General features: G+C 38.7%; 1 protein-coding gene across 3 annotated transcripts in view; it reads right to left on the bottom strand.

The window, feature by feature from the left end:
- The window catches only part of ABCC9 (ATP binding cassette subfamily C member 9), a 144,030-nt gene that overhangs the window by 18,473 nt on the left and 109,052 nt on the right, over positions 1–16,505 (bottom strand). For all 3 annotated transcript variants that reach the window (XM_061204518.1, XM_061204516.1, XM_061204515.1), the window contains exon 32: positions 7,351–7,453. In XM_061204518.1, the coding sequence (XP_061060501.1) occupies positions 7,351–7,453 (103 nt within the window). The remainder of the gene's footprint in view (positions 1–7,350; positions 7,454–16,505) is intronic.

Genomic DNA, 16,505 nt, shown 5'->3' with positions numbered 1-16,505 from the left:
TCCTCCCTCACCCTCATCCCATTTAAGGAATCAGCTTGTCACTTCCTCGGGAAGTGAGCAAGCGCACCTGTTACTTATTTTCACTCCCTTGTGCTGTAGGACGAGTCCCAGTAAAACCTTGCCTAAATTTCTCCTCTGGCTTCTTATCAATTTCTATTAATTAAAGATTCCAAGGACCCGGGTCAGTTACATTGGGAACATACCAACTTTGTTTCTGCCACTGACTCTGCCTGAAATGCTTTCCAGAGGTCTCAGACACCAGGCTACTGCTCATCATTTAGGAGTCAATTCTTAAATACGCCTCTTTGGAGAGACCTTCCCTTCCTGATCCCACCCCCAGCCCTGGAGCTGTTCTCTATCCCATTGTCCTGCTTTGTTTTCCTCCTCACACTTCGAGCTATCTGAAATGAGCTTATTTGCTTATTTGTTCTCATGTTCATAGCCCATTTACTCTCACTAGAATCTAAGTCCATGAAGAAAGAGTCTGTCTAAATTTTCTAGCAACAGGAATACAGTAATGCTAAGTACATTGTAAAGGTCCAATGATTCCTTATGGAATTCATGACTGGATACATGGACGCCCTTCATAAAACATTCACTGAGTTCTTCTATGAGCCAAATACCTTCTAAATCCAGGCTTCTGACTTTTTTTTCTAAAGGACTCCTATGAGTCATTTAAGTTTCCACCAATACCTTTTCCAGACTTAAGAGTTGAACATGTACAAATATTACAAGGATGCATATTTGACAAGGTGGGAAGCCCAGCACGAAGTTTTATGATTTTTTTATCCCCCGCTTAGAACTGTGATATGACTATCTTAGAAAGCTGTGCTATGTGTAAGTGTTAGGAGTTCTTTGCCTTTCTAAAGTGAAAAGCACTCTTAAGTCAAGAACTGCATCATTCAGTTCCCAATAATTATTCATTATTTTGCTATTTCAATTGTACAGGAAAAACTTATAAAATGCTGTGTTCTGTGTTACAAAGAGCAATCTGAATAGGACTGGAATAGAACAAGGCCGCAACTGACATACTGAAACAACAGATTAATCAGAGTCTCAATAAATGGAAATTAGACAGTAGGCCTAATATAAATAGTATAAAGGAAATGGAAAACATTACACACTCAATCTCTCTTCCTCCCACCTCATTCCCTGTTAAGTTAATTTATTATGGATCTTTATATTCTATATTGGGCCCTGGATTCCACCATTGTATAGAACTCAATGTTAGATTCAATCAGATAATACTTTAAACTATTTTCTATTGAATTGAAATGGTAATTCTGATAATAGGTGGGTTAGCCTCATCCTGGCAATGAAACCAGCAAAAGAAGTGAAAACAAATGAAGAGAGAAAAGGGAGGGAAGAGATCAATAAGTTAAAGTCAGTGTATATTTTCCGTGTCTCTCTCATTGAGCTAATGTTTTCAAAACTACTTGTAAGGTTTTCAGTATGATCATTAGACATTATTTTAATTCTTAGTCTAGTAAATAAAATATGCCAACATTTTTATGTAAAGATAATGTAAAGAGATTTTCTTGACACCTCAGCAAAAAGGCATAGCTTTTTTTTTTTTATTCATAGGACCTTTTATTCGTAAGAGGTCAATAAGTATTCCACATACCCTCTACTCTCTCTTCTGGTTGTGTAACCTTAAATAGCCACTTGTGTAACATGTATTTAATGATACAAATCTCACAGGGCTGTTAAGGGGCTAAGAGAAGGCTCTGTGGGAGGAAGAGCTTTGTGCAACATAAATGTGCCAGGCAGCCTCCCCAAACCCTATTCCTATCCCTGGAATGTACATGACCTAACGATTGTTACACCTTGTTCTGCTACATTTATATTATATTGACAGACTTTTGGGGCCACTTTTCCTCTCTGTAAATAAGATACAATATGAAAAAGCTAGAAGTTATAAAAAGTCACCTGCTTTATTCCTCTCTCTCTTTTTTTTTTTTTAGTTAATAATAAAATAATAACTAACATTTATTGGTCATTTGTCACATGGCAGGCACTGTGCCAACAGCTTTCCCTGCCTTGTCTCATTTTTTTTCTTCTTCTTTTTTTTTTTGTAACATCTTTATTGGAGTATAATTGCTTTACAATGGTGTGTGAGTTTCTGCTGTATAACAAAGTGAATCAGCTATACATATACATATATCCCCATATCTCCTCCCTCTTGCATCTCCCTCCCACCCTCCCTATCCCACCCCCCTAGGTGGTCACAAAACTCCGAGCTGATCTCCCTGTGCCATGCGGCTGCTTCCCACTGCTATCTATTTTACGTTTGGTAGTGTATATATGTCCAAGGCATAGCTTTTTGAAGCACCTTTAGAGCAAATTTTTCAGGAGATGAACCCACTTCCAAATTCCACAATCTAGTAAATTCAAATAGATACAAGAGCTTAAAAGCCAAAATGTCTGCAGTTTAGCATCTAAAACAGTTATTTATTATAAAAATATTCTTCATCATTTTCTTTTTTAAAAAAGTGCTATTCGTGCTGTCTTTTAGTTACATCAATGAGACACTTTTCAGCTCACTTCAGGATTACTACCCCTGCTCAATAACATTCTTTTTTAAAGTAACTGGAGATTTTTGGAAGCATTTGATCAGAATTTTACCTCAATCTGCATAAGAGAGGAAGCTCCTTTGCGCATAACATTTATCAAGAAATCTCATAGCAAAACCACTAAATTCCAATCACTTCTTTTCAAATACAACAAGAGTAATAGACGTGTGAAATTGATAGAGCTTATGTTAGCTCCCAGTTTTCCACTTCCTTTACCATTAAACAACAAGTTTAATGAATTATAAAGTGACTCTACCTTTCCACACCTTCTTTCCTTTCCATTGCAAACATGTGAACAACAAAATGGCTTAAAGGCAATAAGTTAAGAAAGGAGAAGCAGATGGTCTGAATAACTCACACACAGGAGAGTAAACACTTAGGGATCACAAGAAGCACAAATTCTTCTGCTAAGGCCTTCTACATCCTACCCAATCAAGTGAATGAAAAACACCTTCAGTCAAAACGCTACAATGGAATGAGAGATTCTACTTAGGAAATAGAAGCTACTACATATGTGAATGACCATTCTCAGAGAGGGCCCAACAGCAGGACATTTTTATAAGTATAGTGATACATTATAATTTCCATTGAGTTTGTGAGTTCAACACTCCCCTCCAGAAGGGAAGCCTTTGATTCCTATGTCAAAAGAGAAGCCTCTTGTCAGATTTCTAGTGATTCAATAATTTCTCTATCTATATGTGGGATTATAGTAAAAACTGTAATTTTCCATATGACACCCTTGTAAATAGTTATCAGCAACACTATCTTTCTCCTTCACATAGCCCTCAGAAGTCCACGTCTATGGTTCCACTGAGTGTCTGGGTCTTCACATAACAAGATCAACGCACACCTGTCTATAATGGAGTTATGAACATACAAAAAAGCTCTGTGCTGTTTCACAAAATAGACTCTCATGCAAGCTCACCCTGAAGACTATTTTCACTTTAGCCTGTTGATTCTAAAGACTTTTTTTTGGCTTCTTGATGTGAGTTTTCTTTTATCCTTTCACCATACACAGCAAGACAAAGCCTTGGAAAGACACCCTTTAGATAGAGTTACACAATTTTCGCAAATGGAAACACCGATGCCAAAGAACTGGAATTGTTTAGTTCAGAGGGATGAAGAGAAAACGCTGTGCTGAACAAAAGAACATAAGCAGCATTCAAAGGTTAGGCTGTCGTGACACACTGCACATGACTGTGGCCCACTTCACTTGGCACCCAGAGGAGAAACACTGCCCTGCACTGCCAAAGTAACCTGGGTGGTCACAGTCTGGCTACTTTCTACCAGCCAAACTATTTTATTCTTTTAGATTCTTGTCCTTTTTAATTGGAGTGTGTGGTGAACTTTATTTTTTTCCCAATTCAGAATAAGTATGAAATGAACATGGTGGGCAGGGCTACATCTTCCATAGGGAACACTGTTCAGCCAGAGAAAGGGAATAACTTGTAATTGTCTTAACACTTACCTAACATGACCAGGAAAAGAAACAAGAGCCATATGTATATATATATATATATATATATATATATTTTTAATAGATAATAAAAAAAATTGGATGGGGCTCAGGGATTTTCCTGAATTTAAAAAAGGTGCTTTTACTCTAGTTTCCCTTCCTTCTCCTGGAGATTGTCCACAGAATTCAGTGACATTGCTCCGGAAAGCTAAAATTGAGAATGAAGAGAAAGGGAAGAGAAAAACAGCCACAGAAAACTATGATAAGTTTTCTCCTCTTTCTCTCCACTTGGGTCATGAGTCCATGAATTAGAGTTGGTGAAATCCCCAGATCTGTATCAGGAAATCTGCTGGCGTCTTCTGAGTTATGCCCAATGCTGCCCCCCTCCTGGTACGGTTTAACTGTGCTTCTGCTATGGGAGCTCCAAGAATATTTGCTACAGCAGATATTTTTGTTAATTTGCTGAGTAATATATCAGAGAATAGGGAATGGAGGGGGCTGTGTTGATACTGTAGATTAAGGTCCATGCAGACAGAGTCACTGGGCCAAATAGAAGTTTTCATTACTTATTTTTTGTAAATGACTTACAAGGCAGAGTATGTCCAGCTGTGGGGTTCGGAGAACATTTCACACCCCAGTCTCCAAGGTCCTGTTTCTCAATGTTCATATGTCTCATATTTTTGACACAAGATCCATTTCATTCAAATGGAAATTTTATCTCCAGTGATGCAGACACATCCACAGAAGCATAGTAGTAATGAGGTCATTTACATGTATATGATTGGGAGAAAGGTTATTTCCTTATTGGAGTTTACTCATTTTTAAAATTTTTTATTCATTATTTTTATTCATTTTATTTTACTTTATTCATTCAACACCCCTACTGTGGCATATGTTCTTGGATTATAGCATTTATATTCAAGTAAATATTCTAATATTCTAAATATTCTGATTCTAATAAAAACTTTCGGTATACCCAAAGAACAGAAAGAGAATAAATCTGACTGGTTTTAAGTTGGATCTCTGGGATTGTCTAGAAGCATGTGTGTGTGTGTGTGTGTGTGTGTGTGTGTGTGTGTTGTGTGTATACCCACATAAACTTACTGATACATAAATACAATAGATGAAAGAGACAAATCATCCACAAAGGACTTTGGACCTTGACTTCTATCAGCAGATATGCCTGGAATGTTGCAGTAAATCAACAAGTTTCTTACCAAATTTTACATTTACTCATCAGAAATAGAAGCAAAGGATTCTTTAATTTTTTTGTGTTGGTTTTTAAGGGAAAGATCTGGTAAGGCTAGATAGCAAATCGTGGAAAGAGTATAATACACAGAAAACAAAGAAAAGACACAAAAACAAATGTGTTATAAGGTAACAGAATGAATGGCAGATTCCACCCTTCCTTTTTCACATATCAGTATTTTTTTTAGACTTCTGCAGGTGGAACTAGAATTCTTTTATATTCAAGTAGGTCCAGCTGCCTTTAATGGGGGGGGCGTTTAAGTAGCGGGGTGTGAGTCAAGCTAAACTAACGCATTCTGAATCTGGCTGCTGTTCCTCTCTGGATTTTTCCTGACCTTCCCTTTCTTGGCAGTCTGAAGGCTCTAATATCTTGTCTTCTGGCTATGAGAGCAGAACATATGGTTTGCTTGAAGATTCTTGTTAAACATTTGTCCATTAACCTGACAGTAGGAAGTGCTAAAGAGTAGAAGCAGGAGTCAGGTCAGACACTCACCTCAAGTCCAAAGCAAACACACTTGCCCCTAAAAAACATACTTGATCTTCAACTTCAGGAAAATCAAATACAAAGGTAACTACTGATATTTTCTCCCTGTGATTTTAGGACATTCTTTGATGAAGCTATTTCATCAATAGTTCTGTTATCAGATATGATTTCTTTTCCTTGGAGAAAACAGATTTAAACAAACAAACAGAAGCTTAAAGCAAGGAATTAGGGTCTGGGTAAGATCTAAGAATAATATTTTGGTTCTAAGTCCTAAACACTTCACCTGCCTTTATGCTAGTTATAGATAATTCAGGAGAATCTGCCCTGCCCCCTCCCAATCCCCACAGCAACCCATAAGAAATTTCCTACCTAAAATTTGTGAAATATAATTGTGTTGTGTTGCTGGATAATGTCTACACAATAACTAATATAGTGGTAGAGAATCTCTGTAAACTAGTGAGAAATCATGGCGACTACAGCTCACAGGGGGATCCAAGACTCCCTACCAATCTGTATCCATCCATCAACAACTCAGATTTTAATCTGGGCTCCTTCATTTCAACTTTATCAAATTCCCATTACCATCTGCCCTCTCTGGTCCATTGAGTTTTGAAAGAAAGTGTGCATGTGGTAGGGGTGATTAATCAGCGGAAGTGAGGTTCTTACAATAGCATGGGTAAACCTCCTTTTCCTTTTCACAACTGATAGATAATTATTTTTGTAAAAAAGATGATGGTCAACTCATCGTTACTGCCGAAGTGTCTTATTCATACTGCAGATTATGCAGACCAGTCTGCAAACAACATCCCCTTCCCTCTGGAACTTGGGTCTCACCTGTCTCCTACTTCTTTCATACCCCAACTGGTTGGCTTATTAACCACTTACCAGGGCAGGTACTGTTTCAATTCATTTATTCATCCATCCATCCATCCATTCAAAAGACATTTGTTGAGTGCACTTGCCAATCAGTGAGCTAGGGGATTTATATTATTATTTTTAATCCTAACACCCCCATGAGGTAACATTCTTACTCCTATTTTACAAATGACAAACTGGGACTTGGATAAATTCATTAACTTGCTAGACCAAGTCTGTACGATGCCAAAGCTTGTGCCCATTCTTCTCCTTTATATAGGGCAGAAGAAGGCAACAGATGATTAATCGCAATTTTTTACATTTTGGGCTAACATGATCTTCCACGGGCTTAAAAGAGAGAAAGCCACCATCTCTTCCAGGTCGGTCCAGCTCAGTGGAGTAAATGAGTACATCTGTTCACTTGTCAAATGTGCTCTTATGAAAAAAAAAACTGAAGTTATACAAATATTTGCTATTCCATTAACTTATATAATCTAGCGGCTAATGAACACAAAATGAATTTTTGCATTTGGGGCTGTTTGTCTTGCCATTAGCTAAAAACATTATGACAAATTTCATCCGTAATATAAACAAACCTGAGCTATTTTAAAGTTCAGAAAATGCAAAGCGAGTGCTGAATCTCAGTGGAAGCCTAATTCTTACAACTGTCTTCCTCTTTGCATCAGGCCTCTTTTCTGTGTGGTTTCCATTTCAAAATCATGACATGAACGTACCGTTCTGACCTCTAGCCATCTGTTGGCAGCTGAGAGAAATAAGTAGGCAATGTTGTTCGTGTCTGTCAGTTCCAGCATTCGTTGCTTAAATCTGGTTTCATGCCTGCAGAAAACAAAAATATTATGATGTTAGCTACACAACAGGAGAAATAATAAAAAACAGTCACACTTCCTACTACACTATTTATTCAACACGGTGACAAACTGATGGGATGGAATGACTAGTAAATGGACTCCTACTTGCAAATAAAGGCCAGCTGCTACTGCTCTCCTGCACCCTTACTGAGAGATGGTGTCGTGCAGTGTTTCCTTCCTTTCTCAACCCCTGCTGTGGAAAGGAATCTTTCCAATGACAAAGTCCTATTAAAGATTGTTTCATAAATTTCCACATAATGATGGTAGCCATGAAAACAAGGCATGGTCTATGTCGCAAGTGCCCTACAAAAACCAGAAGAAGTTGTACAGATATGCAATATACTCCACCTACTTTTTATTGCATGTATTTTACTTTTCCACATGGCATGGTTGGAGTTGGGTGGACGGTACTAGAAGAGACTCAGGGAAGACAGGAAAATATGCATTTGTAACAGGCAAATATATACTTAAAAATTTTTCTTTTTGCTCAGTGTTTCTGGGACTCAACGAAGGAAAATGAAGTGGCAAGAAGTGGAGGATGGGGGTCCTTGGAAATGACAGATGTCCTTGTTAAGCAAGATATCATATAATCTCAAAGTTCCAAACTATTTGTAAGAATGGTCATTACATGAAAGAAACTCTTGGTGTGTGGTGCTTACAAGGGTCTATGACACACACAGTTTAGATACTGATTCTTGGCCAAATTAAGTTCATTCTAGGGAATTAACATAATCAGACCAAATTCTGTGTAACCTGTGTTATAAAGGAAACTTCTAATAAAAACTTCATCCATTCGAACATGTGAGCTACTTCTCCAAGAAACTCATGTTACATGGTGATAAATCTTTTCTACATCACAAAAATAGCCTCTTTTTATTTTTCAATTATTTTCCCTCAGTAACAGAAACAATGGAAAGCTGGATCAGATAACCAAAATAACTAGTTTGAAGACTGGAGGAAATGCCAAAGGTTTGTTCAATTTTCTGTGGTCATGGCTTATCTTACACAGACCTCCTGTCTATGTATTATGTTTGCAAGGAGCAGCCAAATTTCCTCTGACAGCCCGGTGGTAATTCCTATTTGATAAGAGACTGCTCCAAGTCCCCCCAGATCTTCAAATCAATTTGCAAAAGTTTATAATAAACAATCACTATGTCAAAAATGAAGAAGTCCAGGGTGGGGTGTTCACTTGGCCCATGAAGCCGTCCATACAGGCCAATATAAAGCAGATACTTGATGTTTATCCAATCAATCTGATCATTCCAATATGCCAAACCAGAAAAATCAGATAATTGAGTCAGACAGCAACATCTGAGCTACACTAATCAAAGGATACAGCAATCAGAGCCAAATAATTACCTCACTTTGAGTTATGTAGCCTTGACCCAAATGCCATGCACAGGAGGACCTGCGCTGAATAGCAACGCACTGGGGCGGGACTGAGCAGACAGAGAAACAGGACTACCCTGGTGATGACCCTTTTAGAGATGGACAGAGTGAATAATTAAGGTAGGATGACTCATAGGGTTATAGGATTTACTGAGATAGTGGATTTCAACTGTAAACAGATACATCCAATTCTGTATTTGCATTGTTAGGTGGATTTTCACCCACTCATTCAGAAACATTCATCAAGCACGAGCACTAAGTGAGAGAGACATTAGAATATATATGTCCGAATAAGACACGACCTCTGCCCTAGAGGAGCCCATTGTTTAGTGAAGGAGGGAAGCATGGTATGAACAAGGAAGGAAGGCACAACACAGAAGCCAGTCATAACGGCCCTATGCGCAAAATGCTACATGAACATAAAGGAAGGCGATGATTTGGACTGATCAGAGGATCAGAATGGCAGGGGATGGGGTGGAGGGTGGGGAAAGATGGATTAAGTAAGTTTCACAAAGGACTAGGAAGATGGTCCGAGTGAGGTTTTAAGAAATGGGCTGAATTTTTCAGGTGAACAAGGGGGGACAAAGCACTGGAGGTACCAGGAACAGCATGAGCAAAGGAACAGAAATGAGAAAACTCAACATGTTCAGGGGCTGCAGGAGACAGGGCCTTCTCCCTAGAGGGCTGTGGTGATGGAGAGATTGGGGGTGGGGGGTGGGGGGGCGTTTGGACCAAAGCCTGTGGACTCCACTTGAGATGAACATCAAACACTTCACTGTGACAAAGTGCTTTGTCTAGGGCTCTTCTCACTCTTCCTTTAGTTTGGGGATATTGCTGCAGATATACTCTTAAAGAGTTTGTAAATGGAGTTGGCAACAATCTGAAGCAGCAGTGAAAGGGGAGGGGTGGAAATGCAGCGAACATTCTTTCTGTGTGTTTCTATTTGGCAAGAACCCTTCTGTTTTCCTAATGGAAACTTTGACACACTCAGTCTGTATCTTTTCATCCACATCCAGCTCATCTTTTGAACATTCTTAGACCTTTATTCTGTCAGACCAAAAAAAAAATCAGGAAAGGTCACTGAAATCTCAGTCTAATTTAACTGTGATCCTTTGGTGGTAAACTACTTGAGGGAGTTCACGGCTGCCTGTGAGTACACCACGAACCCTGAACGCAGGGGAGGAAAGCAGCCTAATCAGTAAATACGAACTTTCCAAAGCGCTGAGGACTCTGGGGACTCTTACTAGCCTGAAAGAAAGGAAGAAATAGATGGAAAAGAATGTGTTTGATTCTTAACCACAAGTTACCAAATGTAAAGATTCTAGAATTTTTTTCATGGTAGCAAAACTATCCCCACATTGTAAAACTTCCTTTGGTTTAAAAGTGCTGATATTGGTGGTACGTTATATTTACTTTAAAAATGAACCCTGGAAGATCTAAATCTGGATGAGTCTGATGCATGTACTGCTACATAAAAGTTGGGTTGTCTTTCGTGTCTTCCAATCATCATTCACGTCTTAGGTGTCATGTAATAGTTTGTCTTTCTTACAGCTCTCTAGAATTTTCCTGATGTAAAATTAGAAATAGTCAAGCCAAATTCTGCTCATGTGTCTGGTGAAGAAGGTAAGTGAAAAAACTAAACCTTGACTTTTGATCAAGTTTCTCTTTCATGCTAAATCATCATTTCCTTCGAGATGCTTTACGTGATTCCAGTCCTCAGCACTCTCGGAAAATGACCTGACCTTGTTCTTCACGAAGAAAATAGAGGCTGTTTTCTGTTGAACCCATCAACTCTTCCACCTAACATTTTGCCTGAATCCGGTCACTGATTGTCCCCCACTTGCCATGTTATCCCATCCATTTTCTCTGTGGTATTTATCTCGGTTAGAAACAAAGGCCATGTCTTTGGAGTCCTTCTATATCCGCAGCAAGAGCAGCACCTAGCATGTGTTCAAAACTCAAATAAATTAACTTGAAAGGACTTGTTTGGTGAAAAATGTAATTTTTAATATGGTGTACTTATGAGTACCACTGGGCATTGCTGGCTACTATTAGAACATAAATCTTATCTTAATACCTACATTCAAAGTCAATAAATGGTTTTACCATCTCCAATAAGAGGCACTGCACACTCTGATGGGAAAACACACCACTGTGAAAAGTATAAATGCTTCACAATGAAACCTAGGTAGATTTATGTAGAAATTCTGTGATGCATGTTGTAGATGGTGGCTGTATCTTTATATTCTACTTTTTGACCCAGTTATATGTATATATATACATATGTGTAATACAAATATTTCTTAGGTTAGAAAAATCTCTAATTGAAATCGATACAGATCACAACTAACTGCTGAACAATAATCTACAGGAAGACACTGGAACTCACCGAAAGAGATACCTCATATCCAAAGACAAAGGAGAAGCTGCAATGAGACAGTAGGAGGGGCGTAATCACAATAAAATCAAGTGCCATAACCGCTGGGTGGGTGACTCACAAACTGGAGAACACTTATACCACAGAAGTCCACCCACTGGAGTGAAGGTTCTGAGCCCCACATCAGGCCTCCCAACCTGGGGGTCCAGCAACGGGAGGAAGAATTCCCAGAGAATCAGACTTTGAAGGCTAGCGGGATTTGATTGCAGGACTTTGACAGGACTGGGGGAAACAGCGACTCCAATCTTGGAGGGCATACACAAAGTAGGGTGCGCATCAGGACCCAGGGGGAAGGAGCAGTGATCCCATAGAAGACTGAACCAGACCTACCAGTTAGTGTTGGAGGGTCTCCTGCAGAGGGGGGGGGTGGCTGTGGCTCCCCATGGGGACAAGGACAATGGCAGCAGAAGATCTGGGAAGTACTCCTTGGCATGAGCCCTCCCAGAGTCTGCCATTAGCCCCACCAAAAAGCCTGTAGCCTCCATTGCTGGGTTGCCTCAGGCCAAACAACGAACAGGGAGGGAACTCAGCCCCACCCATCAGCAGACAAGCAGATTAAAGTTTTACTGAGCTCTGCCCACCAGAGCAACACCCAGCCCTACCCACCACCAGTCCCTTCCATCAGGAAGCTTGCACAAGCCTCTCAGATAGCCTCATCCACCAGAGGGCAGACAGTAGAAGCAAGAAGAACTACAATCCTGCAGCCTGTGGAATGAAAACCACATTCACAGAAAGATAGACAAAATGAAAAGGCAGAGGACTATGTACCAGATGAAGGAACAAAATAAAAACCCAGAGAAACGAACTAAATGAAGTGGAGATAGGCAACCTTCCAGAAAAATAATTCAGAATAATGATAGTGAAGGTGATCCAGGACCTTGGAAAAGAATGGAGGCAAAGATCGAGAAGATGCAAGAAATGTTTAACAAACACCTAGAAGAATTAAAGAACAAAAAACAGAGATGAACAATACAATAATTGAAATGAAAAGTACACTAGAAAGAATCAATAGCAGAATAAATGAGGCAGAAGAACGGATAAGTGACCTGAAAGACAGACTGGTGGAATTCACTGCTGTGGAACAAAGAATGAAAAGAAATGAAGACAGCCTAAGAGACCTCTGGGACAACATTAAATGCACCAACATTTGCATTATAGAGGTCCCAGAAGGAGAAGAGAGAGAGAAAGGACCCGAGAAAATATTTGAAGAGATTATAGTCGAAAACTCCCCTAACATGGGAAAGGAAATAGCCACTCAAGCTCAGGAAGCACAGAGTTCCAGGCAGGATAAACCCAAGGAGAAACATGCCGAGACACACAGTAATCAAATTGACAAAAATTAAAGACAAAGAAAAATTATTAAGAGCAACAAAGGAAAAATGACAAATAACATACAAGGGAACTCCCATAAGGTTAACAGCTGATTTCTCTGCAGAAACTCTACAAGCCAGAAGGGAGTGGCACAATATATTTAAAGTGATGAAAGGGAAGTACCTACAACCAAGATTACTCTATCTGGCAAGGATCTCATTCAGATTCAACAGAGAAATCAAAAGCTTTACAGAAAAGCAAAAGCTAAGAGAATTCAGCACCACCAAACCAGCTCTACAACAAATGCTAAAGGAATTTCTCTAAGTGGGAAACACAAGAGAAGAAAAGGACCTACAAAAACAAACCCAAAACAATTAAGAAAATGGTCATAGGAACATACATATTGATAATTACCTTAAATGTGAATGGATTAAATGCTCCAACCAAAAGACACAGGCTCGCTGAATGGATACAAAAACAAGACCCATCTATATGCTGTCTACAAGAGACCCACTTCAGACCTAGGGACACATACAGACTGAAAGTGAGGGGATGGAAAAAGATATTCCATGCAAATGGAAATCAAAAGAAAGCTGGAATAGCAATAATCATATCAGATAAAATTGACTTTAAAATAAAGAATGTTAAATAAAGAGACATGAAAGGACACTACATAATGATCAAGGATCAATCCAAGAAGAAGATATAACAATTGTAAATATATATGCACCTAACAGAGGAGTACCTCAATACATAAGGCAAATGCTAACTGCTATAAAAGAGGAAATCAAGAGTAACACGATAATAGTGGGGGACTTTAACACCCCACTTACACGAATAGACAGATCATCTGGACAGAAAATAAATAAGGAAACACAAGCTTTAAATGACACAACAGACCAGATAGATTTAACTCATATTTACAGGACATTCCATCCGAAAACAGCAGATTACACTTCCTTCTCAAGTGCACATGGAACATTCTCCAGGGTAGATCACATCTTGGGTCACAAATTAAGCCTCAGTAAATTTAAGAAAATTGAAAACATATCAAGCATCTTTTCCAACCACAACGCTATGAGATTAGAAATAAATTACAGGGAAAAATAACGTAAAAACACAAACACATGGAGGCTAAACAATGCGCTACTAAATGACCAAGAGATCACTGAAGAAATCAAAGAGAAAATCAAAAAATACCTAGAGACAAATGACAATGAAAACATAACGATCCAAAACCTATGGGATGCAGCAAAAGCAGTTCTAAGTGGGAAGTTTACAGCAATACAATCCTACCTTAAGAAACAAGAAAAATCTCAAATAAACAATCTAACCTTACACCTAAAGGAATTAAAGAAAGAAGAACAAACAAAACCCAAAGTTAGCAGAAGGAAAGAAATCATAAAGATCAGACCAGAAATAAATGAAAAACAAATGAAGGAAACAATAGCAAAGATCAGTAAAACAAAAAGCTGGTTCTTTGAGAAGATAAATAAAATTGATAAGCCTTTAGCCAGACTCATCAAGAAAAAGAGTGAGAGGACTCAAATCAAAAAAATTACAAAAGAAAAAGGAGAAGTTACAATGGACACTGCAGAAATACAAAGCATCATAAGAGACTACTACAAGTAACTCTATCTATGCCAATAAAATGAACAACCTGGAAGAAATGGACAAATTCTTAGAATGGTATAACCTTCCAAGACTGAACCAGGAAGAAATAGAAAATATGAACAGACCGATCACAAGTAATGAAATTGAAACTGTGATTAAAAATCTTCCAACAAACAAGTCGAGGACCAGATGGCTTCACAGGTGAATTCTATCAAACATTTAGAGAAGAGCTAACACCCATCCTTCTCAAGCTCTTCCAAAAAATTGCAGAGGAAGGAACACTCCCAAACTCATTCTATGAGGTCACCATCACCCAGATACCAAAACCAGACAAAGATACTACAAAAAAAGAAAATTAAAGACCAATATCACTGATGAATATAGATGCAAAAATCCTCAACAAAATACTAGCAAACAGAATCCAACAACACATTAAAAGGATCATACACCGTGATCAAGTGGGATTTATTCCAGGGATGCAAGGTTTCTTCAATATACGCAAATCAGTCAATGTGATACACCATATTAACAACTGAAGAAGAAAAACCATATGATCATCTCAATAGATGCAGAAAAAGCTTTTGACAAAATTCAACACCCATTTATGATAAAAACTCTCCAGAAAGTGGGCATAGAGGGAACCTATCTCAACATAATAAAGGCCATATACCACAAACGCACAGCAAACAACATCCTCAATGGTGAAAAACTGAAAGCATTTCCTCTAAGATCAGGAACAAGACAAGGATGTCCACTCTTGCCACTATTATTCAACATAGTGTTGGAAGTCCTAGCCATGGCAATCAGAGAAGAAAAAGAAATAAAAGGAATAAAATTGGAAAAGAAGAAGTAAAACTGTCACTGTTTGCAGATGACATGATGGTGTACATAGAGAATCCTAAAGATGCCACGAGAAAACTACTAAAGCTAATCAATGAAATTGGTAAAGTTGCAGGATACAATATTAATGCACAGAAATCTCTTTCATTCTTATACACCAACAGTGAAAGATCAGAAAGAGAAATTAAGGAAGCATTCCCATTCACCATTGCAACAAAAAGAATAAAATACCTAGGAATAAACCTACCCAAGGAGGTAAAAGACCTGTACTCAGAAAACTATAAGTCACTGATGAAAGAAATAAAAGATGACACAAACAGATGGGCAGATACAGCATGTTCTTGATGAAAATGACTATACTACCCAAAGCAATCTACAGATTCAATGCAATCCCTATCAAATTACCAATGGCATTTTTTACAGAACTAGAACAAAAAATCTTAAAATTTGTATGGAGATGCAAAAGACCCTGAAGAGCCAAAGCTATCTTGAGGGAAAAAAACGGTGCTGGAGGAATCAGACTCCCTGACTTCAGACTATACTACAAAGCTACAGTAATCAAGACAATATGGTGCTGGCACAAAAACAGAAATATGGATCAATGGAACAGGATAGAAAACCCAGAGATATACCCATGCACCTATGGTCAACTAATCTATGATGAAGGAGGCAAGGATATACAATGGAGAAAAGACAGTCTCTTCAATAAGTGGTGCTGAGAAAACTGGACAGCTACATGTAGAAGAATGAAATTAGAACTCTCCCTAACACTATACACAAAAATAAACTCAAAATGGATTACGGACCTAAACGTAAGACCAGACACTATAAAACTGTTAGAGGAAAACATAGGAAGAACACTCTGACATAAATCACAGTAATATCTTTTTTGACCCACCTCCTAGAGTAATGGAAATAAAAACAAAAATAAACAAATGGGACCTAATGGAACTTACAAGCTTTTGCACAGGAAAGGAAACCATAAACAAGACGAAAAGACAACCCTCAGAATAGGAGAAAATATTTGCAAATGGATCAATGGACAAAGGATTAATCTGCAAATATATAAACAACTCTTGTAGCTCAACTTTAAAAAAACAAACAGGGCTTCCCTGGTGGTGCAGTGGTTGGGAGTCTGCCTGCTAGTGCGGGGGACGCGGGTTCGAGCCCTGGTCTGGGGGGATCCCACGTGCCACGGAACAACTGGGCCCGTGAGCCACGATTGCCGAGCCTGCGCGTCTGGGGCCTGTTCTCCGCAACAAGAGAGGCTGCGATGGTGTAGGGCCCACGCACCGCGATGGAGGGTGGCCCCCGCTTGCCACGACTGGAGAGGGCCCTCGCGCCGAGGCGAAGACCCAGCACAGACAAAAAATAAATAAATAAAATTAAAAAAAAAATAAAATTAAAAATAAAAGATAGCATCATATAA

The sequence above is a fragment of the Eubalaena glacialis genome, chromosome 11 (assembly GCF_028564815.1).
Source record: "Eubalaena glacialis isolate mEubGla1 chromosome 11, mEubGla1.1.hap2.+ XY, whole genome shotgun sequence".
NCBI classification, from domain to species: Eukaryota; Metazoa; Chordata; class Mammalia; order Artiodactyla; family Balaenidae; genus Eubalaena; species Eubalaena glacialis.
This window is presented reverse-complemented; position numbering and strand designations above follow the sequence as displayed.